General features: G+C 35.3%; 1 protein-coding gene across 2 annotated transcripts in view; it reads left to right on the top strand.

Annotated features, from left to right (window-relative positions):
* Positions 1 to 12,477, top strand: part of KIF14 (kinesin family member 14) — a 32,037-nt gene that overhangs the window by 11,820 nt on the left and 7,740 nt on the right. For both annotated transcript variants that reach the window (XM_056356070.1, XM_056356069.1), the window contains exons 10-23: positions 90 to 208; positions 508 to 680; positions 1,028 to 1,175; positions 1,275 to 1,338; positions 1,540 to 1,724; positions 2,476 to 2,578; positions 2,806 to 2,966; positions 3,809 to 3,956; positions 4,707 to 4,859; positions 5,456 to 5,582; positions 6,174 to 6,267; positions 7,297 to 7,432; positions 9,652 to 9,752; positions 12,180 to 12,274. In XM_056356070.1, the coding sequence (XP_056212045.1) occupies positions 90 to 208; positions 508 to 680; positions 1,028 to 1,175; positions 1,275 to 1,338; positions 1,540 to 1,724; positions 2,476 to 2,578; positions 2,806 to 2,966; positions 3,809 to 3,956; positions 4,707 to 4,859; positions 5,456 to 5,582; positions 6,174 to 6,267; positions 7,297 to 7,432; positions 9,652 to 9,752; positions 12,180 to 12,274 (1,807 nt within the window). The remainder of the gene's footprint in view (positions 1 to 89; positions 209 to 507; positions 681 to 1,027; positions 1,176 to 1,274; positions 1,339 to 1,539; positions 1,725 to 2,475; positions 2,579 to 2,805; positions 2,967 to 3,808; positions 3,957 to 4,706; positions 4,860 to 5,455; positions 5,583 to 6,173; positions 6,268 to 7,296; positions 7,433 to 9,651; positions 9,753 to 12,179; positions 12,275 to 12,477) is intronic.

The following is a 12,477-nucleotide window of genomic DNA, read 5'->3' as shown; positions in this document are numbered from 1 at the left end:
TAAACACAACTAAGTCAACAGTACAGTCAATAACATCACACAAGAAAATGCAACTGTATTGTAATTATTTTTATTTTTGCTTTGTGTAGGAGGGTGTGAGTATCAATAAATCACTGTTAACCCTTGGAAAGGTTATTTCTGCACTGTCTAAACAATCTCGAAATGGACAGAAAACTTTCATTCCTTACCGGGAATCTATCCTTACTTGGTATGTACACTTCAGAATTTTTCTATATACAAGTAAAGGCTTTCTCAGAGTGTGGATTCCTCTTTTATTCCCCTCCTTCCCTCAGTGTCTCAGATGACTGATCGAGGGAAGAAATTAGTCTCTGGCATCAGGTAAAGAACAAACAGAACCTTGGCTTGTATTTTAAGTAGCTAACAATCACTCTTGAATAAGTAGCAAGACCCTAGGTGTTCTGTATTTAGTCTGTTCAGACTGAGAAAAGGGATTTTTCCTTCAATGTGGAGGCTGTGGATTGACTTCTACTATCCTATCAAATGAAGGTTGTTAAAGGAAAGTCTTGGTGGAAATTCACAAACTGCTATGATTGCCACAGTAAGTCCAGCTGCCAGCAGTACAGAAGAAACACTCAGCACTCTTCGCTATGCAAAACAAGCCTGTTCAATTATCAACATTGCTAAAGTAAATGAAGATGTGAATGCCAAGCTAATCAGAGGTGAGGCTGACATCTGCAGTCTGAGGGTTTTTCATTTGCATGTTTGTATTTAACTTACAGCTTCATAAAAGTCATTAGTACTAATAATCTATTGTGTTGACTGACTGCTTGTCAGCTAGGCTAATACAACCTAGGATATCTTCCTTTTTAATATTATTATTCTTTGTGAGCTTTTTTTTTGTGCCAAAGTTCGTATGATATCTTGGGCTACACTTGAGAACCTGGAATGGGGAAAAATGTTAAATTTTTAATTAACGGGATGAATTTTCTGGTATTGTACTTAAATGTCTAAACCTGTTTTGTCTTCACTTTTTATGTGTACTGCGTGTCTTGTTTGTCTAATGTAGAATTGAAAGCTGAAATTGAAAAACTGAAGGCAGCTCAGAAAAGTGCTCTGAACACTGATCCTGAAAAATACAGACATTATTTGCAGGAAATAACATCCTTGAGGGTAAAATTACACCAGCAGGAGAGGGACGTGGCAGAAATGCAAAGGTCAGGCAGTTGTTAATATCTCACTTAGAAATACAAATGTTAAAATTTATATGTTGTAATTTTTCTCCTAATATGTTATTTTCCCCTTAATGTATTAAGGACCTGGAAAGAAAAACTTGAACAAGCAGAGAAAAGGAAATTAGAAGATATAAAAGAATTGCAGGTACGTTTTCTTTCTTCACTTTCTAGAGGAGGTAGCACAGAAAACATGACGTCAGCAGATGCAGAAAAAGTAGAGTGTAAGATATGGTTTCCTTCATGCTATTCTTTTAACAGGCTACTGTGACTTCTTAGAAAAATTCAATATAGATATTTAAATGCACAAAGTGATTTGTTTTTTTATGCAGAGCTCTCTTTTATCTAGAAAGCAGGAATTGCAATCAAAATGGACAATCATTTACCAAACCTTGTCAATCTCAATGAAGATCCTCAGCTTTCTGAGGTGCTGTTGTATATGATCAAAGAAGGAGAAACTACAGTTGGAAGATATACGCCAAATTCAAAACATGATATCCAGCTTTCCGGAGTGCTAATTGCTGATGACCATTGGTATGTAGTGTTCTTTTCATACTTGAATTGAAAGCAGGAACCATTTCTTCTCACCCTTCCCTTTCTTTTGGAGTCATTCTTCCTTCTGGCAGTAACAAGATAAGATTTTCTAACCAGGAAAATACTATTTAGGGATAACTTATATATTGGTCAGCGATTAAGATAACTTCCTTCTGTTCCCCATAGAAATCTTATAACCAAGATAGCTTAATTTCTTTGTTCGTGTCATTTGTGCAGCAAAATCTTCTATTCGTGCAGAAATGCTGGAGAGGGATCTGATCAAATGGTACTGTGTGATAACTCTAGTACATTAAGTTCAATGGAAAAGTGAAATGCCTTGACAGCTCTTAATTAAAATTAAAAATAGAGAGCAACTTGGCCATATTGTTTAAAGTGCATTCCATCCAATTGATCCTAGATGAGATACTCATAAGAAATTTAACTAATCAATTATTAAAAACATGAAAGATGTGACTATGTTGGGAAATAAAGCATTAGCAAAGAAATGCTTGGATGACAGGGTATTGTAATTTTTTAGCAGTGGATTCTTCTTGGATTTAAATATCAATTCTCTTCCAAAATACAGGTTGTCACTCATTAATTATGTATATTGTAACTAAATAGTATGAAGTCTGACCACATCTGGAAAAGCAATAACAGGACCTCATCTAAAGCATTAATTTTTGTCAATTAAGAAAATCATTTGCAATTAACATGAGCTACTGATACTGTAAATGTTTCTTGTTTTCAGTGTTATAAAAAACACTGTTGGCAAAGTGAGTATTATTCCACTGAGAGAAGCCAAGACATACGTAAATGGGAAATGCATTTTAGACCCAACAGTTCTACATCATGTAAGTAATTGATTTGGTAATAGTACTATGTGCATGTGTGGATTTCTTTTGTTTTGTCAACGTTACAACTTCAGGCTGCAGATTTTCTTTGAAGGTTCTGAGACAATACATATTTGTCTCTTCCTCTTTGCTTTCTAGCCTCACCTATTATGTTTTAAGTACTGTAAATTTGCTTATAAATGTAAAAGTTATAGAACAAACTTTTTCCCCCCCTTCTTTCCCAACAGGGTGATCGAGTGATCCTTGGGGGAGACCATTATTTCAGGTTTAATCATCCAGTAGAAGTTCAGAAAATTAAAAGGGCATCCTGTGGGACTACATTTTTGCATGATGGTCCAAAAGATTTTGAATTTGCAAAAAATGAACTGCTTATTGCACAAAGAACACAGTAAGTATTGTATCTTCTTGTTCTAAAAAGAAATTCAGCTATTAATGCAACTGTGCAATAAGCTCAAGAAATAAGGAACTTAAGATTATTAGTCATTTAACAATAAGGGAAAGCTGGAATATAGTGAGGATTATTGTTAACTCCATTTCTAATGGCAATGGAAGTCCCAGACTTAGCTGAAATGAATGTATACCTTTAAGATGTGATCACCGTAATCTAGTCCAGTTGGCAAGAATGTAGACTGTTATTGAAGAAACACTGAGCTCCAGGGGTCCTCAAAGTAGTGTATCTTTTCAGTTACATTTCTCTCCAAGCACATAATGAATCTGAAATTGATTTGTAATGTTTTAGAGAAATTTAAAACCTGAAAAGCAAATGCTTTAGGAAAATGACAAGAACCCAAAGTTACACCCTTGGTCTTCTGTGATGGTGGAAAATTTGAGAATACAGCAAAGTGTTATTTGTACTTGCTTCATTCCTGGGAGTTATTAAACCACGAGACTCATTGACTTAAAATTTACTTTTCTGTATCTTAATGTGATTTAGTGAGTTTCTATTACAGTTCTTAATTTTGTGAAAGGTGCATAGTAAAACAAATAAGGAATTTGAGTGGACTTTAAAATTCTGGAATGTCTCGCTTCTTTACCAGTGTCTACATTTTCCCTATGAAATAAAAAATATCTAGGTTAAGTATAAGAGTTGTTTTCAAAAAACGAAACCAAACGCTTGTATTTTTATTGTTAATTAGAGGTTCTTGTCATGATAGAAGAAAATATTACAATGTACGTAGCCTGTAAGACATTAAAGCTAGTATTCTAAATGTATGATACTTCCACCTGTAGGCTTGAATCGGAAATTGAAGAGGCACGACTCAAAGCCAAGGAAGAAATGATGCAAAGCATCCAAATTGCAAAGGAGATGGTTCAGCAAGAACTGATGTCACAAAAAGAAGCTTATGAAAACAAAATAAAATCACTGGAAGCAGAGGTGGTAAGTTGCCATTGCATCATTACATATAAAACTTAGCAATAAAATAGAAGTTGTAGTATGGCATTTCTGGGGGGTTTTGGGGGGTTTTTTGGGGGTGTGTATGGGCTTTTTATGTTGGTTGTTTGGGTTTGTGGTTGTCGTCTTTGGTTTTGTTTTTTTTTTGTCTTGCATATTGTAACAGTGTCTTAAGGAATGCTAAGCCTTATTCTTTTTTTAAAAAAAATCGACCTTCTAACAAGAAGTTGTAAAGTAGGTTTTCCATTCAGAATGGTTCTAGGCGTTTTGCTTTATAGAGTTAGTCAGGAACTAAAATGTTAATCCACTGTGAATTTGAGGGTGTGACTTGTATGTGAAGAGAAATCCCTGCAAAATCTAACTTTTCTATGAGACTTTCAAATTACTAAGGTATTTTAGTTAGTATGACTTTTTTTTTTTTTCTTTCAAGTTTGCATGCTACTTTGTTGTTAGTCTTTTTGATACTTTGACTTATGCATATTGTAAGAGTTGTACATCGTGGTAAAAACAGTAATAATGATGGAGTATCTTATTTCTTAAATGTGCTATAGGAGACATAATGTGATGCTTTGGAACTGGGAACCTTTCATTGCTGATGCTGGGCAGAGTAGTCCACAGGGGCTGCATGTTTTAAATGTGTTGAAGTGAAGATAAACCTTTGTATTTGCTGGAGGAATGGGTCAGAAATGCTATAGAGTTGGTATACCTCCTCCTGTTTGTCCTTTTTCACATTAGAGAGAAGAATCTCATAAGAAGCAAATCCAAGAACTGAATAACCAAAAAGCTGCAACTAAAATACAGGAGCTAGAGAAGGCAAAACAAAATCTTGAGCTAGAACTACACTTCAGTAAGAAGCGTTTAGAAATGGAGACTTTAGCTACCAAGCAGGTAACTTAAAAAAAAGGCAGCTTTTTAGGCAATAAGCTGTGGTTGGTTTGTGGGGTTTTTTTGTTGTTTTGTGTTTTTCAAATAAATAATTGTAAAAGAAATGTTTCTGAAGTTTCTTCTATGTGATTTTATGCACAAGAACAGAGGTTATATTTATACTTAGAGTATGATATTGTATTAAATTTGGTGATAAACTAATGCTGACGTTATTTCTTACATAACATGGATGGTTTTTTGGTGTACCACACTAGTGATCATTGCCTATGCTAAAATTTATGGCTCCAGGAATTAGTGTAAATAATGACTATCTCTTGGCTGGTGTTCATGTATATTTGACTGCTACAACAAATACGACTTTAAAAAAAGTGATTTCTATTTAATTCCAGTGGTTTTTTTTAAGCATAACATTTTCTTAAGCAAAGCTAGAACACTGTCAGGGTTTGAAGGTGGTTCCATATCGATATAGCAGATGTCCAACAAATTGCATTCTGTTCTGAGTCTTTAAAATGACAGTAACAACAAAATCTTGCTTCAATATACAGCAGTAAGAGTTATAGATAGTTATTTACTTTTTTAATTCCCTCCCACTCCCCCAGGCCCTAAAAGATCATACTATTCATCATGCAAAGATACTTGAAGCTCTGGAAGTGGAGAAGCAGAAAATTGCTGAAGAAATACATACCCTTCAGAAGAATCGTGGAAGTGGGAATAAGGCTGTGACTAGTATGTGTATACATAATGTTACAAAGGCAATGCTGAGTTCTCTTTTGTTTGGTGGGTTTGGATTTAGTGGATGTGGATCCAGGAGCTTTTTCTCTTCCTCTAACACATCTCTAATGATCCTGAACAAGAAGAGCCTTTTGGCTGCTATGATCCTTTCTATTCATAAGCTGTATATATAAAACTTCTGTTTTAGTCACCTTCAAGGTTTTTAGGTGGATATACATGCAGTCTGTATTAACCTGATTACTTAAAAGTCCTTCCCCTGTCTGGGGGTGTTATAGGAGAAACTGGAGTAACAGAATTGATTCAGTTCAGTTTCCTGTCTCAGATTAATCTGGTGTTATGCTTCTATTTCCGAAATACCCTTTACCTGACCTTTTATAAAGGGTTGTCTTGGCTGGGAGGGTCATTTTTTAGTTAGTGTGTTGGGAATTCACAGAACTATTGTTGGCTAAATTCCATTCAAGTTTTTCTGGTTGTGGTACCTTTTTTTTTTTTTTTTTTTTTTTTAAAAAAAAAAAAAAAACACCTAAAGTTATTGCATCACATTGTTTGATCCACTTAGTCATTATGTGCTATATTTTTTATTAGTTCCACTTAACTGGAATTCTCTGAAGCTCTCTGTGATGATCAAAGAGGCCAACACTATTAGCAATGAATTAGGGAAAAACACTGTTTTCTGCAGGTGAGTATCTGAGTTAGTTAATAAGGGGGTGTATATATAATATACGTTTTTATATAGATATAAAAAAATCTGGGGGCTGGATTGTGGATGTGCAGTGCGCTGTTTGGTTTTCTTTTAACAGTTTTGTTAAATTGAACATGTTAAATCACTTTTCCAAACTAGCTTCAGTTAAGTGTGTAGTTTAGCCTTGTTTGTTTGAAATGTGAAATTCAAACTTGAATTTTAGATGAAGTCTTTAATTGTCTGTAGACATACCTTTAATTTTGGGTTGAGTGTGCTTTGGGTGTCCATGTCCATCGTGCTTTGGTTCACATGTTAAAGTAGTCCTAAAGCACATTAACTACATTCCTTTTGGACAAAACTAAACCAGGGAATATGTGCCAGCCACTAAGAGATGGTCAGTTCACAGGACCACAACAGAGGGAGGCAGAAGTAAAAAAACCTCAGAACATGGTTATAGTGGATATCAAGTGTTGGGACCAGTTACTTCGCTCCACAGATTTCTCACCGTGCCACAATACTTGCTAGTCACACCTGAACTGTTCTAGAAGCGGACCTGTATGTTGGCCAGGTGTTCTTAGTGGGAGCAGAGACATATTAGTGCAGAGGAAACTGTCATTAAAAAAACCCCAAAGCTTCAGTAAGTTCAGGTAAGCTAGGACTTCCTAGTATGTGTATATATCACTATGTTTCTCAGGTGTTTTCTTCTCACATCTTTCAGCAAGAAGTCTGTCAGTCAAATTCTGTAGTGTATATTTGGTTCTGAGTTTCAAGAGAGCCAGGAATTTATATGCTAGTATCTATTTCTATCTCTGAATGCAAGGATTCCTTTTTTCCTTACATAAAAATAGTTTTAATAGCTACACTAATGTTTGCTTGTGAGATATGTCTCAAGCAATTTCTGTGTGTGTAATTACTTTTATTCTCTGTATAATCCTACCTACAAGTACCTTGTTTATTTTTGAAATATGAATAATGTTTTTGTCTTTATTTTTCACTATTTTCTTTTAAACTTTCTCAAATTCTTAGGCACGACAAAATTGATAAAACGGGAACAGTGTCTTCTGTTCAGGTGCAAGTTCGTAACATCAAACTGGGAATAGCAACTTTCTGGAGCCTAGAGAAATTTGAGTGCAAACTAGCAGTGATGAAAGAACTCTATGAGGTCAGTAACAACTGAAGAAAACCCACTAGTAATCAGTAATATTTTTGTCAAAGATAGATTTTGATAATTCATACAGGAGGAAAGTCTCGGTGTTTTTTTTAATGTGATTTTAAACACCAAGACACATGATTATTTTATATTAAGCATGGGTAGCACATTTGTCTGTCATGCAGAAAGAGGACAGTAGAAATCAATGACTTTATTCAGGTAATTTTGTGTACAGAATGGGAAGCAGTAAAACGAGGAATACTTTGTGGTTCTTTTGGTTGTTAAATTGTTTATCTGTTCTGGAGGAAAACTTGACTTTTTAAAGGTATCGCTTGAATTTCCATTGCTATATTCAATTTTTCTTCTGTTCTGGTAAGTTAATTTGCTACTGGTTGCTTTTGTGTGTGCTTTAGGTTCTTCAATGGGAGTTTTTAAAGGCATTTTTCATAATTTTTTGTTTAATAAACTGACAGTTAAGGTGCACGTTAATCCTTTTTTCTGATTCCATTGCTTTTAATCAGATAAACTGGGGATTTTTGTACTGTATTTCTCTAAATATGCAGTATTTTGTTGTGTATCACACTATCTTTTGTATTGAAGAGGAGGATGTAAAATAGAAGAAAGGGACAAGTGGAAACGGAACCTATGTTTTATTCTGTATCCACAAAAAATAAAAGTAGACAATGGTTTCAAATTATTGAACACAGATAAAATTAGAGTATCAGCTCTTATTTGCCAGGTGACTGGTATTTTTTTTATCTCTTAAGGAGAGAAATGTCACAAGAAATAAGTTTATTGACTCAACATGAAGAGACAGTGTTTTCATTGCATGCCAGCGCATTTTTTTTTGTGTCTGTTTTGGAGCTGAATTCTCAAGAGACCTAAGAACTACTTGTGGGGGGAAAAAAACCAACTCAGACCTCGTGGTCCTTAAAAGTACCTTTTTTTTTTTTTTTTTTTTTTGGTGATGATAGAGTATTCTGGGATCTTCCAATCTCCAGGGCTGATCATTGCATTTTATTTGTGTTTTGGTTTCTGCCATATTAATTGAAAGTTGGTTTAGACTTCAGTGAAATAATGAAGGATAAAAAAAGGGGAAGTCTTGAAGGTGAAAGAGTTGGTTAACTTGAAGGAGAGATCCAAAGCAATGCAGCAGAACCGTAGTGATCTTGTATTTTATGCTAGATGAGTTTGGAGTGTTTTGAATAATATACAAAAGAAAAATATATATTTAAGATCAGGTTTTAGATTACGGTAACAGCTTGTCTAAATTTGTTCTGTGTTTGAATTTGTGATTCTCCTGATCATATACATCCTTGTCATTCCAATATCTGTATTATGTTTAGTCTGGAGCATATTGAAAAATGAATAGAAATTGCTTCAAATAATGTATAAATAAATATTTGGATGCTTGGTACTTCCAAATGAAATTGCATTCTGGCATAAATAGTATACTTGAAATTTGCAGAGGAAGAAATGTCAGTTGTTGGAGTCTTGAAGGTGCTGGTAGGGGAAAATATGAAGGCTTTTTACACCTCAAAGCTCTCTTTTTTTTCTCTTTTTTTTTTTTTATTAATTTTTCTTTTTTTTTCAAACCTTAGAAAATAATTGCATGCCATTAAATAATTGTTTTATTTGAAAGAGTAACTTCTTCATATGTGAGTATCTATCTGAAATAAAAACCTTTCAATATTATGTCCAAAAAGGAAAAAAAGCCATTAAAAAAAAGCCAGAAAAAAAGTATGAGAAAACATTCTGTTATGATACAACTCTGTAATATGCAAGTATGTCCAGTGACAGAAGAATATTGCCATATTTATTGCTAAAAGCTGTTTGGATCTTAATAACATCAGAGACTGGATTCTATTTCCTGCAGAAAACTATTGCTAAAACTGTTACACAAATCCAGATATAAAAATAAATAAAACCAGTAAATTATATGCCCAGAATTTTAATAGATCTGGCACGAGGAGAGAGCTGTGAAAAAGTTTTGTACTTAGCGTTCCTGTGTCTCAGATGCTGGGTAGCTAGATGTCTTCACTAAATATTTATCTTGTTTTACTTTGTTTTTAAATAACTCAAGTTGGCTGGCAGTCAGCCAACAAAAGAAAAAACATTAAATCCACTGTTCTGCTGTTAGTAGAACATGTTGTCTTCATCCATACATTGAATGCTTTATCACTCTAATTCTGTTTAACCCTCTTCCTCCCCTGTTTTCTTCATTTTTTCAGAGTAATGATAGCAATAAAACTGTTGATGTATTTTACGACCCTGCTGATGAGTGGGAACCTGACCTTTCAGAAGCCTCAGTTTCCTCTCTTTCCAGAAGAAGGTGATACTAATTCATAATTCCTTAATCTATGCTTAAAACAAAGCAAAAAATAATTGGTGCTTGTGTACCAATAACAGTCTTTTATTTATTAATTCTTCTTTTACTTTGTTTAATATTAAACTTACAAATTCAATTTATGTATATATTTGTGAGAAGGGAGGAAAGTTTAAACTAAATATGTTACCTTACTGTGCTTTACTGGCCTCACTTATGAAATGTGTGTTAGTAAGCAATGTGCTGCTAATAAAAATTACAAGCCCACTAAAGCAGTTCAGCAGATTAAACAGCAATGTTTCTGAGGTCAGGCATAGCATATATGCAATGTACGTCTGGTCGGTGTTAGATGGTTTTATGTATGATGATTGACAGCTAGCTGGAGGTAATTAATTAAAGGCTGATCCTAATTATTTCAGAAAGCTGTCTCAGAAATTGGTACATTTGTGTGTAGCACAAGACCTCTAATTAATCTGCAGAGGACCCACAGGTTAAGGTTATAGATACCCATGTTTCATCTAAGTAGTAATAGAAGCAATTTTAAATAGGCACTTGGACATCTGTTCCTATCCTTACTTACCCCGTACACTGTGCCAATTTACATTCTTCTGTTCATTCATTCTCATCTTTCCTCGTGGACAAGATACAGGAACAAAATTTCCTCCAAATCCAGAAGTTTATTTTGTCAAAACATACGTAAAGTTTTCTAATCCGTGTGTCTAGACATCATTGGTGCAGAGTGAAATGCGTTTTAAATGCTTTCTTCACACTACTGTAATATGCAAGCACTGTTTTTAAGGAGTAAATTGCAGCTGGTCTGGGACCTTGTATTTGAAGTTTTAGCCTTGTAACAATTGTTAAAACTGACTTGCAAACTTCTGCAAGTTGTAGCTTGTAATGGAAACGCTAACAGATTCTTGATTGTAGCTTTGCTAGTGGGTAGCAACCCATATGATTGTTGTTACTCTGCTGTGAAGCAGGTTGGCTTATCTGACTGTAAATTTTGGAAAGAATTTCTGACCATTCTAACAAAAGTTATCTGCGAAGAATGCAGTGGATAAACAGTTTCCTTATTTTTAGTCCAAATACTGTTAAATGATATAATGTTGCAATACTTTTCTTTGTCTGATGCTGCCTTCTGGACAGTATTGTAACATGTGTTCCTGAGTCTCAGAAGTGTATTTGGTTTTGTTCTATTTTGAAAATGCTGAACTGAACCAGAAAAGGTACTGGAGAAGGGAAATCAGCATTGTATGCTGTGTTGACAGCAGTTAACTGATGTCAGGCATACATGCCAGTGAAATAAATTACATTGCATGCGCTACTTTAAGATTGTGCTCCTGGTGTGTAGTGTCATGCAGCATAAAGAACAGGCTGTTCAAGAAGGGAAGGGCAGTTTGGGGCTGAATGTGACAAGAGGGTAGACAGGGCAGTGCCTTTGCCAAAAAGGGCCTGGCCCCACAGTATGTGAGGTGAGCGGACTAGGTCTGGCAATGGTATTCATGGTCAGCCAACAGTCCAGTTATGTGATGTAAGTATGTATTGATGAGGTAGGGCTGAGGTTAAGCTGGGAAATTGGCTTAGTGTGTCAGGATTAGGTTCAGGGACAGTTGGTAAGGTCAACTTGCAAGTCCAGTGATTGCCTGGTATGGCCATCATGACAAAGTCCCGGGTCAAACTGGGAAGTCAGGCCTGCAGATCAATGGTGTTACATGGTCAGGTGCAGGCACTGTTACAACACAACTACAGTGTAAGTCAGGCAGGACTGAGGGCAAGAGATTTATTTTAAATGCAGCTCTAAGAAAAGTTGGGCAGCCCCCACTGAGTCTCCTTCCAGCTGTTTCTTTAACAGCCTCAAGGCTAGCTGAGGATTCCCAAACAGCTCTCTCTGGCAAGAGCTGGCCTTGGGCACTGGCAGCTAAGCAAGCTGAGCCAGGCCAGAGGAGCTAAGTTAGCTTGTCTCACTGACAATGGAGAACTTTACAGAACGTCTGCCTTCTATGGAGAAAGAAAAGCCTATCTGGCCTTCCAAAAGTAATTCATTCTGTCCAGCCAACAAGATCAAAAAAAGCCAACATGTCTGCTTTCTATAGTCCACATAGGTAGGAAAGAAATGTGTTTTTTGTCTCAAGTTCTAGACAATAATAATAATCTAGTAATAAACCAGTCACTTAAAAACAGGAATGTAGAATGAAGATCCTGCTATAATAGCAAGAGCCTGATGAAAGTAAGTATGATCCATCCTATGGGCAGTATTGTCTTGCTTTTGCTGATTTACGTTCTGTGTTAACAAGTTCCATTAATTAAAAGTAGATGCTTGTTTTGTTTGTGTGACAGCTGTTCATATTAGTTAAACTTTCAGTGGGTATGGGGAGAGACATTCTTTTAAAGTTTGGGGTTTTTCCTCATTTTCACTCTATCATCCTCTCCTAGAAGTAGAAGTTTCATGAAGAACAAGAGAATTTCTGGATGTTTGTCCAAGATAAAATCACAACCAGTTTGGAATGTACATACTTCCTATTTAGCAGGTACTTACGATATGGCAGAGCACCTTTCATGTCATACTGAGAACTTGAAACTACTACATGTATAAAATATACGCACTTCTAATACTAGTTTTAAAAAAAAAGTATGGGTTGGAAAACAAAATTTTAGAAGTCCTGTTTATATTATGTTCAAATTCATAATGTCCAGCTGTTAACAGTAGGGTGTTTGGTATTCTTGATTATGC

Source organism: Falco biarmicus, chromosome 11 (assembly GCF_023638135.1).
Source record: "Falco biarmicus isolate bFalBia1 chromosome 11, bFalBia1.pri, whole genome shotgun sequence".
NCBI classification, from domain to species: Eukaryota; Metazoa; Chordata; class Aves; order Falconiformes; family Falconidae; genus Falco; species Falco biarmicus.
This window is presented reverse-complemented; position numbering and strand designations above follow the sequence as displayed.